This window comes from Eublepharis macularius, chromosome 2 (genome assembly GCF_028583425.1).
Source record: "Eublepharis macularius isolate TG4126 chromosome 2, MPM_Emac_v1.0, whole genome shotgun sequence".
Lineage (NCBI taxonomy): Eukaryota > Metazoa > Chordata > Lepidosauria > Squamata > Eublepharidae > Eublepharis > Eublepharis macularius.
Window position 1 is genome coordinate 45831115 of NC_072791.1, and position 25119 is coordinate 45856233.

At 39.1% G+C, this 25119-nt stretch overlaps 1 protein-coding gene across 3 annotated transcripts in view; it reads right to left on the bottom strand.

Annotated features, from left to right (window-relative positions):
• Nucleotides 1-2988: 2988 nt before the first annotated feature.
• Nucleotides 2989-25119, bottom strand: part of YLPM1 (YLP motif containing 1) — a 70089-nt gene continuing 47958 nt past the window's right edge. For all 3 annotated transcript variants that reach the window (XM_054970827.1, XM_054970826.1, XM_054970828.1), the window contains 6 exons: nt 24508-24591; nt 22690-22770; nt 12724-12775; nt 7444-7574; nt 3934-4115; nt 2989-3371 (listed from right to left, as the gene is read on the bottom strand). In XM_054970827.1, coding sequence (XP_054826802.1) covers nt 3969-4115; nt 7444-7574; nt 12724-12775; nt 22690-22770; nt 24508-24591 — 495 coding nt within the window. In that variant the 3' untranslated portion in view covers nt 2989-3371; nt 3934-3968. The remainder of the gene's footprint in view (nt 3372-3933; nt 4116-7443; nt 7575-12723; nt 12776-22689; nt 22771-24507; nt 24592-25119) is intronic.

Sequence of the window (25119 nt, forward strand, 5' to 3'; positions counted from 1 at the left end):
AAGCACAAATGTCTTCCCATGTCTTGTAGAGGCCCTCGGACCTCAGAGGTTGGTTGAGTGGAGGCAGGCTTCTCACAGATGGTATTAATGATGGCCACGAATTCCTCGATTATTGGGAACGCCACTGTCGAAGGGTTTCCTGAGTAAATGTGCTGTAGGATCTTATCCTTAGGTTTGAGATCAACTGCAGCCACTTCAATCTCCAATGAGCGGGCCATCCTAAGAAGCTGTTCCGTATACATACAGTAGTCCTCACTGGGAGAGACTTGGCCGGATCTGATGATGATTTCATCAGGAGATGGGTCAGACACTGGGCTAGGACTCTGTTCCCTACTTCTGTCAGATAGATGATAGGACATGGCCGAGTAAGGAATCCCATAGGGCAATCTAGAGCCCCTGTGTTCTTCAAAGGTCTCAAATCCAGAAGCTATAGATTGAGTATGGTAAGGCTCTCCTAGGTCGAGACTGTAGCAGGATGGTCTCAAATGAGGCCACTCAGATCTAGGCGAATATCGCAGTCGAAAGTCAGTTTTGGAGTGCAAGGGATCATCCAACAGAAAACCCTCCTGCAGCTCAGCTTCTTCAGCTGAGGAGTGGTATGAAGGGGAAGCTGACTGTACGGAAGGAGTAAACGGTCTGTCTTCAGAGACCAGTTCAATATGCTTGGCCTTATACTTAGCCTTTGTGTGTAAAGACCGAGGCTCTGAAGAGCGAGCCAGTTCCTTCCCCTCCAACCCCTTCGGATCCAAGTTGCTTGGATTCAAGGGCTTCAGGTCCAACCACTTCGGATCTGATCTTGTTGGGTGTTGATATCTTTGGAACTGAGTACCAGAGCCAGACTTTCTTGGCTCTGAGGTGTTTGATCTCGGAGTCTCTCAATGTTCTCCACGAGTTGAGTCCAGCCCAGCCGTCTCTTCTTCTTAGGGGCGCTGGATGCCAGTGGATCTGACACCGCAGCTGACTTTGCAGGAGTGTGAATCTGAGCTGCAACAGAACCTGCGACCCTGCTCCATGGAGTCGAGGTTGATTCCAAGATGGATCTGAGGACACCGTCGATTGACAGGACTGATGACAGGTGGCAAGGCAGCCTTTTCAAGGGCCTGGGCAGCTGCCTCACCGACGAAGAGGGGAAAAGGATCTTTGGAACATCAGACGCTTGGCTCTCTCAGTTCTGGCCTTGGGGGTGAAGCTCTTACAATGTCCACAGGCCTGGACATTATGGCCCTCCCCCAAACACTCCAGACAGATGGAATGACTGTCTGTCTTGGTCATCTTGGTTGCGCACGTAGCGCATTTCTTAAATAAGGCTGTATCGGCCATTGTTAAGGAAAGATCTCACCAACAATCTTCGGTATCGCAACCTTAGAACGAGTGGAGTGAAATTAGAACCTTCTCGACCGGTGGCAAAAAGGGAACTAGAGGGTTGGGGGCACCACCTCCCAGTGCCGTTTTGGTGGGAAGGCTCGCTCATGCGCACTAGGAGGCGAGTGCCCCCTAGGTAGAAAACCTGTCTGATCGGCAGGCTTATGCATGTGCAGTCCCATGTGGGACTGCACAGAAGATGGACAATGAACAGTGTCTTTTAATCAAAGCCATTTTGTTATTTTGCGCCAAATTATATCCTGTCATCAGATTTCATTCACACTACTTAGGCAACACACAGAACTGCTCTTTGGAAGAACTTTTTTTTAAATCACCAAGGCTTGTGGGTCTTCCCTTTGTTTCTTCATTTAATGTAAGAACATTAGACCATATCACTCTGTGGTAAGCAACTCTTGTCCTCTTCTGGAGAGTAAAGAAGAGGAAAATGAATAATGAGGCTGATTCAGATAAGAGAAGCATAATTAGATAAGAATCAATTATAAAGATGATTATATATAAAGTGTTAAAGCAAGATATTCTCCAGAGCATCTATGCCTGAGAGATCCATTTATTATATGACTTGAAAACAGTGTAAGACCTCTTAGTCTTCTCATCAAATGGCGGATTTTGTTTAGCAAAGTAAGCGGGCAATTCATGACCTTCAAAAGGTTACAAACTTCTTAGCTCCAAGTAATTCATGGCTCTTTTTAGCTAATAATGCGGGTCCAAAAATAGCTTATTAAGAGTAAGTCTTACTGATGCATAATGGAAAAGTATACATATGAATAAGCTTTTATGACCTTTTAACAGTTTGCACTACATTCAAATATTTGATTATTCGTACCGGGAATAGCTTTCAAATTATACATAATTAATCAGAGTGGAAAAATGTCAAACAAACAAGTGCATTACCATACTAAACTATTCATCAAATACGTAACAGTTGACTCTTTCAATGTAGCAAAACACCCTGATCAGTACTAATGTATTCATGAGCAGAAAAGGCTTCAAGGCAATCGACTATGAAGATGGGTTAGCAAGAATTGCTGAAGCAGTTTTGAAGCTTTTTTATTTTGGTACAAAACTTAAAGTCAGCAATTTCAAATATTTCACTAATGGAAATGATCTCATTCAGGCATCCCGGTACGTTTGCCATCCATGCAACACTAACCACTGGACTGGAAATGCAGAAGGAGACAATTAAGTTTGTTCATTAGTAAACATGTTGAGCTGTGTATATTATATGACAGAGAGAACATCGTTTATGAAGTTGTTCAGCCATCCTCTAGAAGACAAATAATTTTTTCCTTCTTGGGACAACAGAGGTGTCCTTCAGTCTGTTTCCACATAGACTCTGTCTGATGTCTGAATGCAAGCTTAATTTTTGTTTGAGAAATATTTTTGAACGGAGAGTAAAAATGCTTTAGAGAAGACTTATTAAGATAATGTGACCTGGTAATGTCCAAAAAATATTTGCGGATCATCACTGATTGCATCATTCATAAGTCTTCTGCTGTATTGGTTTCTGATTCTGACATTCTTTCAAGAGGTAAAAAGCGCATATTTTAAAGATAAAAGTACTTACACACACACCACAACCCATATAATATATGGCCGACTACATCATTCACTGGGTTCATAATGAAAGTTTATTGTTCCATTTTGTAGTACAATAAACTATAAAGTTTGTACAGTATAAAATAACAGCCACAAAGCAACAACGCAATGAATGTAAATGCAGCTATCCTGTGACAAATACAGCAGTGGAAATGTCCTCGGCCTAATCTTTCCATCCTACTGCGCGCATAAAAGCTAAAACTACTATCTTAACACAAAAACCTTCTTTCACATTTAGGTGCAACAGGATTCCATATAACTTGGGGCTGCTGGACATCACTAGTCAAAATTTCAAAGAACACAGCAAAATAAAATTTTCAAAAGAAAGAAACCCCACAATGCTCAAGATGGGGGGAAACCATCCTCAGCGAGTTCTCATCAAAGCAAATGGCCTGCAGAGAAAAGAAAATTGTTAGAGATTATCAATTGGTATCTAGCCAATGACAGAAATAATCACACTGCTGAGTCAGTAACCTTCCTTATGAAGTTTATAACTGATTTTCTGAACTTTGGCATTCAGTTTCCTCCAGTTATAATATGCCACATTGGAAATTAGACATTAACAAACATCTATAGTTGACAAGTCAAACTTATTGTATTCCCATTCATGTTTCCACTGGTGCAAGATCTTGTGCAACCAATTACTGGCCACTACAATATATAGGGGGAAGTACTAAGTGTTTCATAAGATATTGCACAAGCTGAACTGAATTATGTCTGCTTTTGGTTCCATTTGCAAATTGCTGGATCCAAGGCAGTATCTAGAGAATTCTACTACTATACATAAGGCAGACAATGCCAAACCACCTCTGTTTGTCGCTTGCCTTGAAAACCCTACGGGATTGCCGTAAGTCAGCTGTGACCTGATGGCACTTTCCACCAACACATGCTTTAACATATCCTCTACACATAACCCTCACACCTCATTAAAGACAGAAGAGGCATAGCACTTACCTTAAAAGTTTGAAAAATCCCATGAAACAATCACATCAGATATATTTGGTGCGATTGAGGGCTCTCTCAGCAAGATGACCACTTTCATCTGTGATTTTCTCCCAATCTGTTTGTCCAACAACAAAACCGATGGCCCTTTTTCTGTCTGCATCCTTTTTCTCTTCGAGGTCTGCCCACCTCACCTACAAAGAACAGTGTTGGGATGATACTCACTTGAGAATAAAGCAGCAATGCATTTTTCACCCTGGTAGTTTTGCATATAGCAAAGATCTAAGACTATGCAGAAAAAAGCATAGCCACTCCCAACCCCTCACTCTTCATTGTTGAGCATCTGAAAAGTGAATGTGGCCTAAGAGCCACTTTATACAGATTAAGAACGAAGCTTAACCTTGCCCGCTTTCGGTTCTATATCCTTGAATTTATCCCCGTTTCTAAATGTTGTGATAGAGATTTTGCTTATAAGGAAAGAATACAAGACAACACAGTGACAGGATCATTCTTGTCTTGCCTCCATAATGAACAATGCTGCCTGAATGAAAGTATAGTTCCACATAGGAAAAAAAACGCACACTTTTCCAGGGAAGAAAACAGGGTTGCATTTATCTGTAACTGTTGTTCATCAAGTGGTCTTTTGTGAAGGCACACGTTTAGCCTGGCACAGTATTAATGTGGGACTGCACAGAAGATGAACTTGTAATTCTATAATTCACTAGAGGATACTGTACCATCTAGCAACCAATTTGCCAGTCAAATTGGCATACAGGGCCTAACAATTTTTTTCATGCATTATCAACCATTTCCCTCATTCTGTATTTCCAAAAAGAAGTAACAAAAAGCAGACTTGTGATTTTTGTTTTTTTTCTTTCTGGGTAACATTTGAATGGAGAAGGTGCACAATCTCATGTGCAACAAAATATGGAGGTTCCACAAACATTAGGAATTCATGCATCTTGTCCTAGAGAAGTTGTTCCAAGTTCCTTCTACTCGAATTCACTAAAAATGAAAGGTGCTTTTCCTAAGCAGCAAAAGATTTGGCTTCTTCTCTGAACATGTGATCATGTTTTTGTTCTTTCCTGTTCGAGTACTGAAGGTCTCTCCTGAGACACTACATGGATGCTCATAATGTATTTTGCAGTTTATTTGTCATTTGTACACATGCATGCTTATGTGGTATATATGGAGTTGGCATATAGTAAACCTCTGATAGTTTAATTTCAAACTTAGTTCCCTTAATTGTCTTGAGTTCCAGCAAAAGATCTAGCATATCTGTTACCCAAGTGTTTAGCATAAACATTCACTAGTCTAATGGTTAGCATGACTCGTTAAGCTGCATTATCCCCCATCTATATCATTAACCTGCATAACCTATGTAAATCAGTTGGTAATGTTAACCCAGAAGACTCCTGGGGCCATATAGTGCCATAGGATATCAGGGAAAATAGCACAGCTGACACCCCACTCCTGAAGCCTAGAGCCTAAAAGCAAGAGGGAGACTCGTTCTTAATTGCGGCCCAAAGACTGTTAATTTCCTATATGGAAATCAAGGTTATATGCCATCTCAAGTAGGTGTCCTATGAAAAAGTATGCAGTCCAGCCCGGAGGCTTGCTTCTGGGCTTACTGAGGTCACTCCACACACCAGCCTTCATAAGAATGGCCATTAACCGGAAGGATACTGACAAACATTCAAGGACACTTAACTGGGTCTCAGAATACCTAGCCCATCCAAACAGGGCAATCTAGCCTGCTTCCTGATTCAGTCACAAAAACTGCCTCAAAGCATCCTCCAGTGAGGTAATGTTTGAGCTCTAAAAAGTTACAACCCTCTACCCCATTAAGAAATGTGGTAAATAATTCAAGGTCTAATCAGGCTTCAGTTTAAGTTCCTTCTCTAGACTTCTTCACCACCACCAAGAAAATGCATGTACTTCAGTGTGCCCTCATCTCTCTCCTTCCCTCCTCTTACTGCTCGTCTACTACCTCACCTGCTCTCACACCCTTCTCTACCCAACAGTTCCCAATACTGCCCTCAGATTCTCCATAGTACCCTGGCCCTGCATCCTACTCTGCCTATCGAAGCCCTCCCTGCTACTCACTCCAGATAACTAGCCGCTCCCTCTCTGGCCCATACCCCTCCTGGCACTCCATGCTGGTTCTTCTACCCCCCAAAAGATGTTTTGCTGTCACATGCCCCTACCTAGCCCAGCTTCTCAACTGACACCTCCCTTGTTCATCCAACCACCTCCTGTTAGTGACTCCTCACACCATCCCGATGCCCTCATTTTCTCTCCCTCAATTTCCCCTGGATTTTTTCATCTACTCTGGTTCTCTCTGAAGAGAGAGAACTACTGTCTGTAAATATATGTTTGCTTTAATTGCCATTATTAACTGCCATTATCCATTTATTAGTCAATAAAAGTTGATCTATTCAATAGAAGTGTCTCTTCTTTCTGGAGAAACAGCACACCAGATTTACATCCAAATATACTCATCCCCTCTTATTTGCAGGAATGTGCATGGTATGGTGGTACCTACTACATGCACCTGCCTCTGTTTCAAACTGTGACAGAAAAATTGAGGCAGCAAGGAGCAAAAAGATGTGCTGAACACTTTTATTCACCCTCAAACTTTGCCATCATAGAGTGTAATAAAAATAATAATGAGCTGAGGGTAGGGGAGAGAGAATGTACTTCCCACCAACAAATTTTTTCATCCCTTTTGCAAAGTGAAATAGAAGAGTGTGAATGTCAGGTGATGAAATACATTTCTGGGCTGAGACAACTGGGTCAGTGAGTCCTGACTCCGATGTACTCACACTTAGTTGACAAATTAGGACAGAATGCAGATGGGGAAGCACATTTGGATATGATTCTTGCTGAAAATAATGCAATATTGGTGGACTAAATCTGTGTTGCATTACAATCAGAGGAATGTACATCTGCATTCACATTCTGCCCCAATTTAATTATGTGCAACTACTTATAATTAGAGTTGAATCAGGGTTAAAGTCTTGCTGTGGCACAGCAGGGAATGACAGCTGGCTGCCTTGGCATCACGGATGTGTTATGCCCCCAGAAGACTAATGGCTACAAACATGTATGAAATGAATCACAACGACAGTGTAAGGATAGACACTTTTGAAACAAAAAACGATCCTGACGAAAATTCAGTAGAGCACTAACGGAACTGATGTTCTTTGGAAACTTATGAATAGAAAACATTCAGCCCACAATACTAGTCTAATAAATAGCTGCATGTTTCCCATTTCCTTCAATTATATACAGATTAATATTTTTCTCTTTAATCCCATCTACATCATGCTCCTGATCGGAGACTATGATTCTGAGAATCATTCAGTAAGAGAAATGGAAACTCAATGAAATGGAAATTCAACGAACAATGAAATTGGTGTAATGACCTGATAGATGAATTGAATTAGACAACTGTTGCTTTGTGAAATGCTTCTGAACCAAGTCTCTCTGAAATTTTAAACCCAAAATGACATTTATTACCCTCTTCTTTCCAGGTTCAGAAGCACGGGTATCATAGTCATCTGGAAGCTGAAGATAATCTTCCATTCTGCTGGCAATTGCCTCCCAATCACGTTTCCGCTTAGCACCAGTTCGCAGCCCATCCAATTTGTCTGAGAACAAACACATAGCCTTAGGGTTAAAGAAGAAAACTTGTGTAATGCCCAACACAAACAAGACAACTTAAGAGGGCAAGATGGTATCTTATGGCAGCATGAGCTGCCTGTTCCTGGGTGTCTTCGGGAGTAGGATAAACTTTAAGAAGTAGATAAATCCATTACCATCTTTTTGAATCAATCTTGTGTCTGCAATATATGTATGCAGAAGGGAGAAAAGTGTCTTGGTCTTGGATAATCCCAGTAGAGTCCATAAAATGTAGTGATACTTGAATGTGTTCTAAAACTAACACTCCAGTTACCAGCAGTTTAACAGTCACAAGTGATGTTTCATATCTTGTGTCAGATTAACACTTACTGTAGTGCAGAATCTCAGTAACAAGAGGGCTGAGGCTGCCCACAGTTTACCATTTTCTTCCTTTGGCTGAACTTGCCACTCCAGTGTTGTGACTTTTCCCTTAACAATATCATTCAAACCTTCTGTTATTACAAAGCAGATTTCTATTATGACTTGTGTACACAGGTATGAATATGTGAAACTGACTTGTGAAAGACACACATTTTCTTCCTATCTGCATACTTTATATTTATAACACTATCACAATATTAGGCAGTAAACTTTATCAAAACATTAAATGGTTTTTATAATTTTGTTCATGTTTAAGAGCAGAACATTGCATTTCAGAGTTATGTGTAGACTAAATGGCTACCACAGTTTGCTATTAAAGATTAGCAAACCCTAATTTCCAACTCTAACTCTGAAAATTAATTTGAAAATTAGAGTTATAAGGTTGGCAACAAATGATAGGCTGAAGTAAGCGGAAAAAATGCAGATATCTTCACAATAAAGTCGAAGTTATACGTTTAGTTAAGATATGGGTATTACAGAAGAGTTATTAAGTACTAAGAAAAAAAATTCTGTAAAATGTTTAAATGGTATGTCTCCATGTTCTTGTTTATTTGTTTGTTTTTATGTTTTTGTTTCTTTATGTGAACCTTTGTTTGCTGTAATAAAATAATTTTTTTTAAAAAAATAAAGATTAGCAAATCCTGCCTTCTTCCTATTTGTAAGAAAGACCCTTACCCAAATCATAAACATAAAGCTGCGTACTTGCCATATTGCAGAAAATGGTCATTTTTTCCTGTAATACAGCAAACAGAAGAGTGGCAGCTATATGTAATTTAACATCAAAGGACAACAGAAATTTTGTATTTGGCAGCGGAGTTTATAAATTCACAGTAATACTCATTAAAGACTGCAACATGGCCTGAGAATTGTCAATTATATTCATTAATAATGATGATGTATTAAATTAACTATAGCTGCTATTGAAAACAGCTACTTTTAACTGTATTTTTACAAGCATCAGCTAAACATCACCAATATCCTGATCAAAGTGGCAATTTCAATTCTACAGAAATATGGCATTGGCTATACCCAGATATGGGAACTACCCAAAATGAGTTCTGAAGTTGATTCACAATTAGCTTCATAAGCCATTTCCTATTAGAGAGCTTAAATTATGAACAGCATCAATTTTAAAATGCACTCAAAGGAGAAACATATAGCCACATTTAGGAATCTCAGACATAAGTTACAAAAAATAGGCAGAAGCTGAGTTACAGGCATAAAAGAACAACCCAAAAAATTAGAAGCAAGATAAAAATAGCCTGATGGAGAGCAGAAAGGAATTCCATTCACAGATGGTTAATTTTCCATTCCATTTGCAGCCTGTTCACAGTGCCAAATGCCACTTCAGAGGGTTTCCTGACCTTCAGGAGCACGTGGTGGTGGTGTGGAATATGTGTTCAAGGGGCTACAGTGATGGTAAGGGAACAAAAGCTCTGGATTCCAGATCAAATGTTAGAAGACTGTGCAGTGTTCAGATTAAAGAAAAGGGTGCGCTAAGTACTGAGCAGAAAATCTTTGTTCAGCAAAACTACTTCATAATATTATTCTCTGATTTCTTGAATGGTTTCCAAGTTTTATTCCTGCCTTACTATGTTTTTAAAAATGTGATGTGATTATCTTAAAATCCTGCATAATGTAATGAATACTCACCTTAATAATTAGAAAAAGATCAAAGAGCAACTTATGATAACAGCTCCCAGAATAATCAGCAATTTCATACAACCATAACTTTTGTGAAACTACTGAGCACAGGAAATATCTAATCTCTAGTAGAATCAATGTGTTTCCATGAGATCTGCTTTTTGTATTGAAATCATTTTGAAACAAATGCAAGCAAGCATTTATTTCAAAAACAAATGTCAGAGATGGACTCAAGGCAACACTGCAGCAGTTAAAAACATAACTAAATAAATTGCTTTGTTGGCAAATAAGCTATGTAAGAAGTCCCAGGGACACACTATTCAGAAGAATGCACTACTAACATAGCAAAGATTCTAGCACTTCTGTTTAAGTTACAGGGGAAAAAATCAACCTCCAAAGTTTAACATCTTACATATTTCTATGAATCAAGAACAGAATACAGAGAAGCATTTTATCAACTGATCAGAGAGCATCCACAGAGGAAGAATCTGGACAGCTAGATCAGTTTACAACATTCAAATGTAATTTAAACTTCCATTTTACTTTGAAAGATGGACTATAATGCTCATCAGCATTAGTGATTTTGTCTTTAAATACTTCTTCTTTACTATACAAATGTTGCTACTGGAAGTGATTCAAGCTCAATATACATACTAATAATCTCTTAAGAATATTGTATGTTCACAGCAATCATATGAAAACAAGCCAAAACGCTACATTGAGTGCATGAAGCCAATCACAGATTTACAGACACTTACCTACATGTCATTTGCAGTGTCCACCCAATAATTTGGGCACCACTACAACCCGACTTTTTAATACCATTTGCAGTACTGTAGCTGTGAATCCCCAGTCACGCAGTAAGGGAAGGGGTCTTCCAACGTAAAACTCTTTTCCTGCTTCATCCCCATGGGACAAAGCAGAAAGTACAGCCTCACCATCTGCCATACTTATGCATATTTGGACATGCTGACTTCTTATGAAGTTGTGCTCACATGTCTCTCTTCCAGATATAACATCAGCAACCTTGGCCTCCAGCACCGAGTTCCTGGATGTCTATGCATCCTAGAAAACTGAAAGCATGTGGGGACCAACTAGGATGCTGAAATTATCAAATGAAGTATCTGTAATAGGAAGATCATATGATATGTCTAGGTTGACTGCAGGATAAAATCAAGTGACCGAACTTTCAGATTTAGACAAAAAATCCCTGCTGCATGAGAAACCAACATCATACGGTAACTGTATTTTTGTGTGTGTTTGTATGTGACAGTTACGTAATTACTCACATTCCTATTAAAATACTATTTTTATATGCAAATATAAAAAAATCATGACCTTAAGCAATCAGTTTAAGGGACAGCTAAGATCTCAGACCTATGAATGCACATAGGGTAGGGTTGTAAAGGATTCCCCCCCTCCAGCAATGCCCTTTCATTGGGCATGCTACAGGTGTCCAGAAGTCATGATGAAGTGTCAACAGCTCATTAACATAGCACAGCAGAAAAAGTGTCAAGGATTGACAAAAGCTGTTTTATGTGAATAGTCCCAGGAATAATTAAAGTTTCTCTTACTGTACTCTAAAATGTTAGGGCATGTACACAGGATTCAGTGGCATGTACCAATATCCAGAGTAATTCTTCCAAGGGCTTTTGCATAAACTTACACTCACTCAGTCAGCTAGTCTGTTAAATAAATGCAATCCAAAGTAATCATTTTCATATATAAGTATAGTAATAGCAATTAGGTAGCATGCTCAATCATCTTTGTGCTGATGTGCTACAAATATATTCAACTCCAAGAATGTGAAAGAACATGGAAGGGGACTGAGCATTCTTACTATTCTGTGCTACACAATATGAATATTCACAGGAGACACAATATTGAAACATATGTACCTGTGATTTAAATCAGTATATGATACGGAAATGGAAGCATCATAGAAGTTCTCTGATGTCAACACAAGCACCATTGTTCAGCATTATTACATGCACTGTATCTTCTTGATTCTTGCCAGGGATGTTTTGCTACAAAAGGCACTAATAATATTATAATGTTTAAAGACTCTACTTCCATAAGAGCTCTAGTGAATATTGTGTCAGGTCAGCATTTAAAGCTTCTGAAAGAACACAGCAAGGATATGGCTGGTTATAACTAGATTCAAAACCAGGAAAGGATATGCTGAAACTGTCCAGTCAAATTACTGTTTTACAGCTATGGTTTCTAGGAAAACAAAATACTGTGATTAAGGAAGATTTTTGAACATGTATATGAGACAAACTAACTCATTTTTCATACTTCCTTTTTTCTGAATAATGTTGAGGTCCCTAAAGAATGAACTGATGATCAATTATGTCATGCAGCTGCAACTTCTCACTAACAGTGCTTGGAAAAACAAAATGGGGGTCACTTACTACCCCTAACTGTGACAAACAAGGCATAATGCTGAACAATGGATTTAAAATCATTAAGAGTTTAGCAAGTATGCATCATTAACAAAAAACACAGAATGAACTGTAAAACATTAATTATATTAACTTTGGCAAACTCTGCAGCAGCCCAAATAGCCCAGCTTATCCTGAGCTCATCAGAACTTGGAAGCTAGATAGGATTGGCCTCGGTCAGTATTGGATGGAAGACCACTAAGGAAGACTGGGTCCACTACACAGGGGAAGGAAATGGCAAATAATCTCTGCTCATTTCTTGCCAGGAATGTCCTGTGAAAGGAGTCACCATGAGTCAGGTGTGACTTGATGGCATGCTCTTCTTCAAACTCTGCAGCAATAATTAACACATTGCAAATGCTTCCTTTTTGGACACAACAAATTTATTTGAACACCAGTATAGAAATAATTGTATTACACAAGCCATATAAAAGCTATAAAGTATTTAATTATTTGAACCCTGACTACTGCAGAAGACAGAAAATGTGTTACATTTCTTAGATAAATCTGTATCTTCAGATATATCATAACCAATTCATTTCATTTCATTTTGCCTGAGGCACAGATAGTTCTCTTTTTCAGAGACAGAACTAAAGCTGTGCAAATACTTTCATCAGATTATTTTTTGTTAAAGAAATCAAATACCCACCTAGTTTTGCTTCAGAAGTATCCATCTCCCATTTGCTTTTCGGAATGTAACCCTAAATCATATACAGAGAGAAGCTCGAAGGATTAGAGAGATACACAAACATGTCACATCTCAACAGCACTATACTGCAAACATTTCCTTCTGAATGGTGAAATAAAAGAAAAGATCTTAAAGTGTGAAATACTGCAAACTTTCATACATTCATTTGGCATGCAATGCAAGATAATAACAAAGAGTTCTTGAAGCACTTTCTAGGCAACAATCATATAGGCAAAACTGGCATATTCCTCAATGTACATGATCTTTGCTAAACATTAGCTTCAGTGCAACTGTCTGGATGCAAAGAGACATGCATTTCTGCATGCGCACCCATGACTCTCCTGGTTCCCTGCCCCACAACTGTAATTTCACATGCTGCGCTATAGTGCCCCAACTTATTACAGAGGTTGTGTGAAGGAGGCACAGGGGTTGCGGTAGGAAGAGGATCTGAGTAGTTGTTCTTTGGATCCTGCCCAGAATAGTTTCCACAAATACAGCTGCAAATAATTGCTATGAAGTACCAATCCTCTTCATTAGCGTATTTCATTGTAACTCAGTCAGACTTTATTAGATACTTAAGTTAAAAGAAACTTAAAAAAAAATCAGTATGCACAAAGCAAGTATATTTTTCAACATAAGAATTATGTGTACACTTATTTTTAATCTTTTGCCAGTTTAAATAAAACGTTATGATTGTGGGGTAACAATTACCAGTGCAACATGTAACATGTGAACACACCTGAACTTTTAAAGAACTCTGGCTCAGGCCCAATGCAGCACCTGTGAAGCAGCTAGGTCTTTATATGTAACCCTTGCAAAAAAGCAAAACTGAAACCCTGCCAGTCCTTTACTTGTCCTACCAAACAGCTGACCAATATGACTCAAGCTTTTTAACAGACCTAAGACATGCACAGTCCTAGCTCCTGGATCAGAAAGGAGAACTGTGAATGTAGCAGGTGTGTAGCACATGATGCCACAACCAGCTAGAGATCAATATGTATTACGCCTAACTGGATCTCTGAGGGAGTCTCTAATTAAACAAACAAAAACCTATCATAATGCCAGAGCGTTTGCAGATGATATAATGTTAATTGTGGAAGATCCAATTGAAAACATGCCTAAGGTAATAGAAAAAATAAAAGTGTTTGGAGACTTGGCAGGTTTCTATGTAAACAAAAAGAAATCAAAGATTTTATGTAAGAATATGATTAAACAAAAGCAACAGTTATTAATGGAAATAACAGACTGTGAGGTAACAAGTAAGGTGAAGTACTTGGGAATTGAATTGACTGCAAAAAATATAGATCTATTTAAGAATAACTATGAGAAATTATGGACTCAAATAGAGCATGATTTGATCAAATGGAATAGGCTGAACTTGTCATGGTTGGGAAGAATTGCAGTAATCAAGATGAACGTGTTACCAAGAGTTATGTTTCTGTTACAGACGATACCAATCATTAGGGACTCCAAGCAATTTGATAAATGGCAGAGGAAAATATCAGAGTTTGTGTGGGCAGGCAGGAAGCCTCGAGTGAAAATGAAAGTGTTACAGGATGCAAAAGAAAGAGGGGGAATGCAACTGCCCAACTTGAGACTTTATTATGATGCAATCTGTCTGGTATGGTTGAAGGATTGGATCACATTGAAAAATCGCAAACTGCTGGCCTTAGAGGGATACAAAAAATTATTTGGATGGCATGCATACCTATGGTATGATAAAGTAAAAGCAGATTCTATGTTCCTGAATCACTATATTCGGAGAAGCCTCTTCACAATTTGGAAGAAGTACAAAGAATACCTACAAGAAGGAATTCCCTCCTGGGTGGTTCCATATGAAGTAATAGATCCAAGAACGGTCGATAATGAACAACAGTGTTTAACGTATAAGGAGATAACTCAAATAGAATCCTTTAAAATAAGAATAAGAACGCAACAAGAGATGTCTCCAAACTACGACTGGTTTCAATATAGACAAGTTAGAGATCTTTATTACTCAGACTGTGCGAAGGGAGGGATAAGGATGGAAGACTCAGAATTAGAGAAAGTAATTTTACAAGAAGACCAAAAGGAAATTTCTAAGGACTACAAAGTGTTGTTAAAATGGTATACTGAAGATGAGACAGTCAAAGTGCAAATGGTGAAGTGGGCTATAAACTTTAACAAAGAAATAACAATGGAGGCGTGGGAATACTTGTGGAAACATACATTGAAAATCACGACATGTACCAATATTAAAGAGAATATTTACAAAATGATTTACCGTTGGTATCTGACGCCAAAGAAGATTGCGCTAGGGAACTCGAATATGTCTAATAAATGCTGGAAATGTAAAAAACATGAGGGATCAATGTATCATATGTGGTGGACTTGCGAGGTAGCTAGGCAGTACTGGGGGGAAATAATAAGAGTAATGAGTGAGATTTTACAATTTCAAGTTAACAAGAACCCAGAACTCCTGCTACTGAACTTGGGAATGGAAGACATCCCAGCACAACATAGGACATTGATATTCTATATGACGGCAGCAGCCAGACTTTTGTATGCGCAGAAGTGGAAAGTACAAGAAGTGCCAACTACTGAGGACTGGATTTACAAATTGCTGTACATGGCGGAGATGGACAAAATGACAAGAAAACTGAGAGACCTTGATCCAGGGCAGTTTAACACGGACTGGGGAAAGCTGAAACAATATTTGGTGAAAAAATGGGAGGTGAGAGGAGAACTGTGGCAGTTTGAAAATTATTGAGGTACACAGGAGGAGAGAAGTGACTATACCGAGGGGGTGGAGAGTTAATGGAAAAATTCTAAGCAACTTTATATGATTTTTAAGTATTATATTAAGTAGTAATAGCGTTGATACTATGAGAATTAATGGGATAGAAATTAACTAATCTATATTTTTTGGAAAGATAACCGTATAACATAGAGTGAATATATACATACATACGTAAATTCAACAATAAGTGTGTATAATAAGTATGTGTATAGAAGTATTGGAATTGATGTATAAAGGGGGGCAAATTGTTTGTCCCATATTGAAGAGAATAGAAGGAGTAAGATAAAACACAGGTTATCAAAATGAATATTATTAGTAGTTTTAATGAAGAAGATAGATTAAGAGGATTTTATTTATATGACAATTTATATGACAATTTATATGTGAAAGGAAGTGGAAATAGTGCTTAGAAGAATCTGAAAGTATATTGTAATAAACAAATAAAATAAATATGAAGGAGTAGAGCGAAAGTGGATAGGGGGTTGGAAAACTGTTGGAAGTCAATAAAAAGGGGGGGGAAAGGGAGGGGGTTAGAATTAGAAAAAATTAAAGAATGTGATTATAATTGTTATTATATGTTTCTAATCCAATAAAAATTCTTTTTAAAAAAAACCTATCATAATGCAAACATTGTTTGGTATACTTTGCTAACTGATTTACTCAAATTTATATAAGGCTTATATTTTAATCCTATTTAGACAAGTCATTCAAATCAATGGTTTGAACTTTAAGAAAATATGTTTTCTATATTTTATCGTTATAAGTCATTTTACTCAGTGCAAGCTTATTTATTCACACTAAACTCGCCATGAAATTGCCTCCAACTTTAAAACAAATTATTACATCTCAGTAACCTGCCATTCAAAAGGTAGACTCACACCCACCCCAGAATATCTTCAGCAGTGCTGCAGATTCAGGTATTTTTAGACCATTTACAGGCACCGTTTTTTTTTTAAAGTATTGTGCTAGAAACTGCAGAATCAGGAGGAAAGAAAGAGCAGGTGCTTAACCCCTTTCCTCCTGGTAATTTTTCCTCTCCAAATTGCCTTCCCTCAGCTGTTTTTTCAACCCCCACCTGCCTTTCTCTGTAGTCCTGATTGCAGGCTCCAATGGCTAGTTTACAATAAAAAGCGGAAAAAATTTACACAGCACTTCATGCAGTGTGTACTTTAGCCCTTGCTTTTGTAAATACACTACCAACAGTAAGTACACTACATTATATGGACATTAATCTGACATTAATCTTTAACAAGATCTTCTTTTAAAAGAAATAAACATAGTGCCTTCCTAAGGGATTTCATGAGGTTTCAGTTTATAGATTTTGAGAAGTTCTTTCTCTGTTGATCCCACTGTTCTTTCAAACATTATTATACTTAAAAAGGCATAAGCACACCAGTAATTTAACAGGCAGTACAACTGCACAGACTTGGAATACTATTCCAACTAGAATCCAGACACTTCTACATATAAAGCTAATATATGATCAAATGCTTTAAAAGTAGGAAGTGATAACTATTTTATTTATACACACACTCTTAAAAGGACTCCTGACTTGCATGAGTTACACATGGATAGAAACACCACCAAAAATGCCTATTTGTTTTCAAGTATATAACACAGTTAAGATATAAACTGTTGGTTCAGTCAGCTGAAATTTCTATCCACTACTTTCAACAGGACTTCAACAGGAGGACCACTCAAAAGTAAGTGGATCCTTAAGCACTATACCCAGAGACATCTGTTAGTCCTGTGGCCTATATATGTAACTGAAACTTCAAACCTGTCCTTTCAAGAGGTAGCAAAAGCAAACTAAACACAAGGACAATAATCTGCTCTATGACACAACCAAGAGTCAGCTGACTTCTAATCTGACTCTCTCTGCTTGCCTCACAGGCAGTGGTGGCTCACAAGGGGAGTTGCCTGAGACTGTCAGCACCTGTGCTCTTCCCTCATCCCAGGAGCTGAAGCAATGGCTCTCTCATTCCTCAGGCACCTTCAAGCAGCGCTCACAACCACACACTCCCAATAGGGCTTCCTGATCTCTCATGTCTTGCTTCTATTCCTCCAAAATGTGCTACCAGAGGCCACCACGTCCCCTTCCCTTGTTGTAAAACCAGCCAATGCTAAACAGGCTGTTCTGAAATGGTGGTTTGCTGTCTTCTGTATCTGAGCAAGCATTCTTTATATATGGCACTTTTTCATTACATAAATTAGTGAACTAACAAGCTTTCTTAACTTCTGCATATCTCTGACTGGTCTCTGTAAATACTATAGTTAATGACCTCTGTCCATCACCAGTGCATACTCTTCTGACCCAGGAAGTGAGAGAAAATAAAGAAAAGTTCTCAGAAACAAAGCCTGCTAGAAGTAAGCTACAATATAGTCATTAGTAAATATGCTTCTGTACAACACGGAAGGATCTTTGTACAGAGATCCTAAACACGTTAGGTTCAGATTTCCCCCCCTAAAGTACATCCTAACATTTTCTAAGCATACTCTCATTTTACAAGAAGCTTCCATTCTAGAAAGAACTAATGCTTAATTCCTTTCTTAAGAAATGCAAAAGGCTTGTCTATCGCTCATATACATTCACTTCTCAGTAGGGGAGGAACTTCATGTGAAACAGTTAAGAGCTAGAACTCTGTTAATATCTAGGAGACAGAAGTCATATTATGTTTTTTTATTTAATTAAAAGAACTTTTATTTTGTACTCTAATTTTAATTTATCTAAATTACATAGTCTAAATGACATGGGGCAGAAACATCTCTCTGAAAGAATACCTTGATGGGAAAAGAAGCTAGATGCCTCATGAAGTGCCTTGCTGTGAAGCAAGCAGAAGAGCAATCAGCAAAGGATTAACCACAAACCCAGAAGGTATCACTTGCAAACCTGACACTCCTTTGGGGGAAGAATTCCTAACAAGTTTGGAAGCAGAGATTGGAAAAAGGTGGTTCACCTTCTAAAGTGACAAGCTTTCAGCCAACCTCTAGGCATGAAAACCATAAAAGAGGGAGGGGGCTGATAGAAGAGATGGACATCACTGGGAGTGTGTATTTTATTCTTTGCAGAGACCTGTGGTCTTGAGACCCATTCCCAGTGAATGTAGTTACAAGGCTGGGCCTGACCGATCTCCTATCTGCTGAATAGAAAAGAATCTCATAGCAAGTCCAGCTTTTCTTTCTCATTCTGCAGATAAGAGAGCAGCTCTACAGCAACAGAATCCACATCCAAGGAACGGAACATCATTGGAATAAAGCTGCATCCTATTTCAGTATTTGTATGAATCCTGTCCAACGAAGGCCTCTACGGAGACTTCTGTGAGACCTGAGTTACAGCCCTGTATAGATATTCCTTTGAAGGAAGCAACAGTCCCCTTCAGGCAAATGTCTATGTTTTTCGTAATCCATGGGATGATGCTGGATATGGATGCTTACAACCACTACAGCCTACTGTTTACATAAAGTGAACAGAATTTGAGCATCTGATCTTCATCTTCCGAGGTATATCCTTAATCTTCTATGCCATGCCATGGCAACATCTCTTCTCACTTCGGTGATATGTTATTGGAACACTTTACTGTGCATATATACTCAACTGAAGCTTCTGGACAATCAGAGTTCTACCCAGAAACACATTTTGGTACAAAAATCTAGTAAGGAAGACAAAGAGGAACTTCACACTAGTATATTAAAGTTCAATAATGCAAGCGCTACAAATTAAAATAGCTAATTCTGGACAAGGAAACTTCCCCATGCTCTCATAGAACGTAAGTACATCACCTCAAAATTCATGATAAGAACCTCATATTCAGTATATACACTATACGGTCAATCCAAATTAGAATCCTTTAAAAAGGATTTTTAAAAATTACATTTTTCATGTCCTTTTTAAAAAAAGCAGCATACATTCCTGCAAAAACAAGGGACAAGGCTTGTTAGCTTGTATCAACCAGCAAACTTCCAGAAGGTTAGTTGTATCAACCAGCAATTTCCAGAAAATGATCTTGCTGTAGGAGAGAAGAAAAGTTGGGAACTTTTAAAGTAATATGCACAGTGAAGCACTTAAAGCTATACTTGTTGTAAATTATGAAATCTTTTGAGATGTGGGATTATGTATCAATGAACTTGTTTTATGCTTGCTAGGTTCAGACATTTTTTTCTCACCTCCAACAGATGAACCAAGGCATCTGCTGAAGAGAAGGGCTCCCACAATTATACTTGTGAAATGCTTTCCATATAGCATTTGCTGCCATAGCTGTTGGGATGCTTTACAAGAAGCCAAAATGGTGTTGATCACTGTCAGGCATATCCTCTTCAACCTCAGCTGCTGCTACTCAACCTCCAACAACACACACAACACAAGCAATTTAATTATAGGCACTGGATGAGACTTATGGCAGTTCAAAGTTCATTCAAAGGCAGACTATGAGACAAACTCAGTTGTCAACCTGAGGGAATCAGGATCACCTCATTGCTCAAATTCTTCCAGCAAAATGACAGGAATATATAAAGGGAATTGAAGGAAGTCACTCCAGGGGCAGGGTAGCTTTCACCTGGGCCAATGTGGCAGGCTGGTCCATTACAAAGGGCCTCCTCTACTTCTCAGTTATTTCTTGAAATGTCTCTGCAGCTATTCTCATGGAAAAGCACATGGTAATTCAGTTAAAATGGTCAAAGCAGTCAACACCAGACTGATGAGCTCCTCCTCTGACCTCCAACCACTTCCATTCAGAATTCTTTCTGGGGGTTGGGATGGGGATGCAACAAAACTGGTCCAGGATCTTAAAGTTCAGAAACTGCTTTCCACTTCCCATTTTAGAAACTGGCTTACATGGAGGAGGAGAAAAGATCTTCAGAGATGTCAATCTACCCAGTTAGTTTCTGTCTCCCCGCAAAAGAAAAAAAAATGCCATCAAGAAAAAAAATGCCATCAAGAACTTCTGAACTTTTTTGCTTGATCTGTTTGTTGAAGTTAGGACAAACCTGTCCCATGACATGCTGTTTACTTCCAGGGAACAAGCCCATTGCGCTCTTCCCAGAACACAGTTGTTTGAGACTGTTAAAAGAGTTGGTGGTAAAAGAGATGTCATATCCGCCTTGAGCCTGCTGGTGTGGGGAGGGCAGAATATAAATCTAATAAATTAAACTAAAATTATAATCACTCACACCCACTAGTAAGGGCCTTGGCTCAGGCTGCCAGTTGCTGTCCTCCCAGTCTGTTCCTGCTTTTGTTAGCATTGGAAGGGGCTGTCAAGCTGCTTGATGGCCAGTTTCTGGCATGAACAGGCGTTAGGTCCACTAGCTTCTCCAAGGATGTTCATTCTGCTAGTTTCTGCTCTCTTGGAAAAAATGGAAGAAGAATCTTCCTTTTTCTCCATTATCCAACAGGATCTGCTTGACCACGCTCCTAAGAACACAGGAGTGCTTGAAACTCACATTTCAGTGTTTTAGTCATGCATTTCTCCAGGTTATCATCACACTGGACCACATGCACCTAAGTGCTGCCACCTAGGCTAACTTAATACAGTAACAGGTCCTTACAGATCTTCCACCGCATGGATGTCTCTGCAGCTCCTAAGCATCTTGGAACTACCATTGGCAGATGTTAAGGCTGATGCAAAAGTATGCATTCTCTGAGCATGTCCATAGGTTTAGATTACAAGGGATTCTGCCCACTGCTTGGTCCTTTAACCCCTCTTGAAGAATCTGAGACTGGGTCCATATGCTTAAGATTAGGATAACATGAGGAAAACCTCACAGATCTCCATGGGGAATATTCTTATCATTTGGATTTCCATGGATCTCCGCACACACCCCTCCCACAATGTATGGTTTGAGTGGAGGATGCAGAAGCCCTTGTTGGTTGGAGATCATCAGAAGCAGCAAAAACATTCTCCTTTCCTGTTCAGACCCAGCATGAAGACTGAAGCAGCATCGCATAACTCCTTGTTTTCTTCATCACTACGGCCTATAACAGAATCTGGTGGATGTAAGGAAATGCTGGCTGCTCCCCTGCACAGACTGTGGTATCCTAGGCCTTGCCACTTTCCTTCGAGTCTGTTAAATCTGGGCTCATGGTGTGTGTGTGTGTGGGGGGGGCCTACCTTCAGCCTTAATCCAGTTTCCCTCGCAACTGTTTCCCAGAGGGGCTCCGAGTAGTGTGAAGGCAAGCACCTCCTCTCCCTTCAAGGTGATCGTATCGTCTCTCTCTGGCAGGCTTTGTCTTCAACGCAACCTGCATCCGGTCTCTTTCACACAAAGAGAATCTGTCCTGTCTTTAAAATAGCTACTGCTCTCAAAGCAATATCTATGCTAGAAAAAGTGCCATAAAGAAGAAAGGAGCACATTAGAGAACTCCTCGCATCTTCCCCATTAAGATACTGAGGGGTGGGCAGGGAGAGATCATCTGAGAATGGGTAGTTAAACTGTGTGCCTGCATGGACCACTGAGATTAAATATATCCAAACTTTGCCTTGCCTTTCCCTCCAGCCTAATAAGTCAAGAGAGGAGGCAGATATAAAAAGACAAAGATCAATGTTTCATGCAGGTACATCTGAGACAAAAGCTGACTTTGGGTCCTAGTCAGAAAGCAGGACTGAAATTCTCTTTGATAGAAGTGTCATGTTTGTTTCCCCTGCTTTCTGAGCTGGATAAGGAAGTAGCTCTTTGCAGACTGCTCTTCTACTAACTGAACGAGAATAAAGACATCCTCAAGTCTTTTAAGACAGGTTTTATTTGTAATAGAGCTAGAAAACAGCTCAACTGAGAGCAGTCTCTAGAAACCCCCCTTCCCCTCTCTCTACATTCAGAATTTAAAATGAAATGTCTCCGTCCCCTACCTGGAAATATTTTGAACCTGACCTCTTCCAAGGCCCTGAGCTATAGTTTTAAAAATTCCTTGTTTGTGTTTCCAAATTTATCTGGAGTATAACTTCTACTCACAGAAAATATCATCAGAGCTTTAACCAACATTAATTAATAAAGAGTCTAGATCTGATGGTTGCTAAGAAACTCTCACATAATCAGTTCTTCTACACTACTGTATGTGGTGACTGCAGGTTGGGGTGGTGGTTTAAGACAGACACAGTCCCTGATAGCGTCCTGTCAGAAAATATTTTTTTGCTGAGGGTGTCTGATGTATTTCCTACCAGTTCGTTCTCTTCTTCATCTGCGTCTTTCTTGTCTTCTTTCTGGTCTTCAATGTTAGCATCAAAATCCTCCATCTCTACCTAAGTAACACATAATTATAAGAATATAGCAAAACTGCAATACCTGCTCAGATAGGAAGTTCTGCAGCAAAGGTTGTAAACTAAAATAATAGATAAAAAAGAAACAAACAATGACATTAACTTACACATACAATATATAAATAACTGTTTTTCCTTTCTACAGCTTTGTATTTTAGGCCTTTTGTCACATAAATGGACGCTACTTCTGCAAGCTTGCTTGCTCCATCCACATATATTCTTTGGCAACAACGAAATGTCAGTTTATGATATTCTAACCATTTTTTAATATATGTGTTTGCTCCAAAATGCAGTACTGTCCATTCTATGCTTTACTACAGTGGTAGTCAATTGAAAAAGATTAACGATTAATCCCTGGTATCCAATCACGTAGTTGGCCCCAAGGATGTTCGCCTTGCCTCGACCAGGTCCAGGGTGTTTTTGGCCCTAGCACTTGCCTGGTGGAACTCTTTGTCTGTGGATTTGCTATCACTTCACTGGGGCTGTAAGACAGAGATGTTCTGCTGGGCATATGGTGGTTGAGACAGGCGAGGCATCCAGCCGGCCTCCTGCCATAGGGGGACGCAAGTCCTCCTGGTTTCTGCTGTTATAACAACTGGTCACCCTGCCCCACGGGCTCTGACAATGTTGGAGGGTTGTTGCATTATTTGTGCGCTGCTAATGATATTTATTGTGATTTTACTCTTATGCTACCATGTTTTAAATTTTATACTGTTGTAATCCACTCAGAGCCTGCTTGCGGGGTAGGCAGACTAAAAGTCAAACAAACAGTGCAGAAAGTGCCCTTGAAGTTCTCCTAAGAGCGAGCAGCAACTTTTGTTCAGTTCCCCAGTCTCACTCCATTCCCCTCCCATTATGCAGTTCCTGAAACCTGCTGACACAGCAGGAACAAAATTTCAGGATGCTCAGAGGACTGTGGTGTGAGTAGGCAGAACTGGCCTTTAGAGATAATTTAATGACACTGATGCTTTCTGAACTGCATGGTTATATACAAGCTAGTATCACCAGAAACATTTTATGCCTGTATCATGTGTATGTATTTTCTAATGTTTATACAGTTAGACAGAGGAGTATATTAAATATGTATCACAGCTCGTGGGGTCCAGATTTAATGGCCCATACTGGAACAGAACAGAGCCCACAAACACAGTCATCTCTGTCTGATAACTGAGATTTTTTACTCAGATAGCTCTCTCTTCCTGAAAGTTAACGCTCTTGCTTCTCCCTCTGAGATTACTAAATTGAAGTAAGCAGTGGTATCACAGGACATGCGAAGTCAAGAGTTACCAGGCAGCAGTTTTTTGGCAGAATTCTTGTTCCTTGCCTGGCTCTTCCAGCAGCTTCTAATATCAAAATCCAAGTGTGCAGCACTCAAACTGTATGTTATTTGTACATCTGTATAATATGCCTTGAACTAGTACTGAGAATGCATGGCAAGACTATGAGGACACAGCAAGAAAATTTTCTTTCCAAGTAATGCGTTACTGAAAGCACTTGGCTATCAGTTTGCTCACAGGAGTACTTTGGCATACTCAGGAGTTAACAAATTCTTCCAGACCTCTAGTATTTTTCTGCTTATAATTTCACTGAACAAAGAATTCCTCAGTCTGTAGTCAAGCCCCGTGCTAGTAACCAGGTTACACTCTGCAAAATTCACAGCTTTTAACCAGTCACATATAATGATTGGATCTGTATGTTTTTGCATCTTACAAATCTCACCTCTTCAATAGCAGCATCTTGAAGCAATGAACGAATGTCTAAACGTATCATGTGACGGGGTGCCATCTCCCAATAATCGGCCATCTGAAAAAAGGAAGAATGGGAACTGAGAGCGTTTATATTAATTCATTTCAAATGAAAAATGCTGCATTTAGTCTGGAAAAGTAATATTTTTCCTGAGTACAGGGATATTAGCGTTTTGCAAGAAACGCAAATCTAACCCAGTTTCCAATTTGCCTGTTAAATGTTGGTAAACTTTATTACATTGCATGCATGACAGTAACATCTTCCAAATGAAAACAGCATATGATGACAGAAGATGTAAAAAAATTAGTAGTTGATAAATGGAATTTATTTATTTAGGTATTTATAGATTGCTTTTCTCCTCAATGGGGAACCAAAGTTCCTGACAACAGTATTCCTTCCTCTTCCATTTTATCTTCACAGCCACAACCCTGTGAGATCAGTTGGGGTTAGAGGACTGAATGGTCCAAGCAAACTTCCATGGCAGAGTAGGTCTCCCAGACCTAGTCCAACACTCTAACCATTACACTACATTGGCTTTTTGCTTACTAAAATAAATACACCAACATGGTTAGAACTGATATTTTC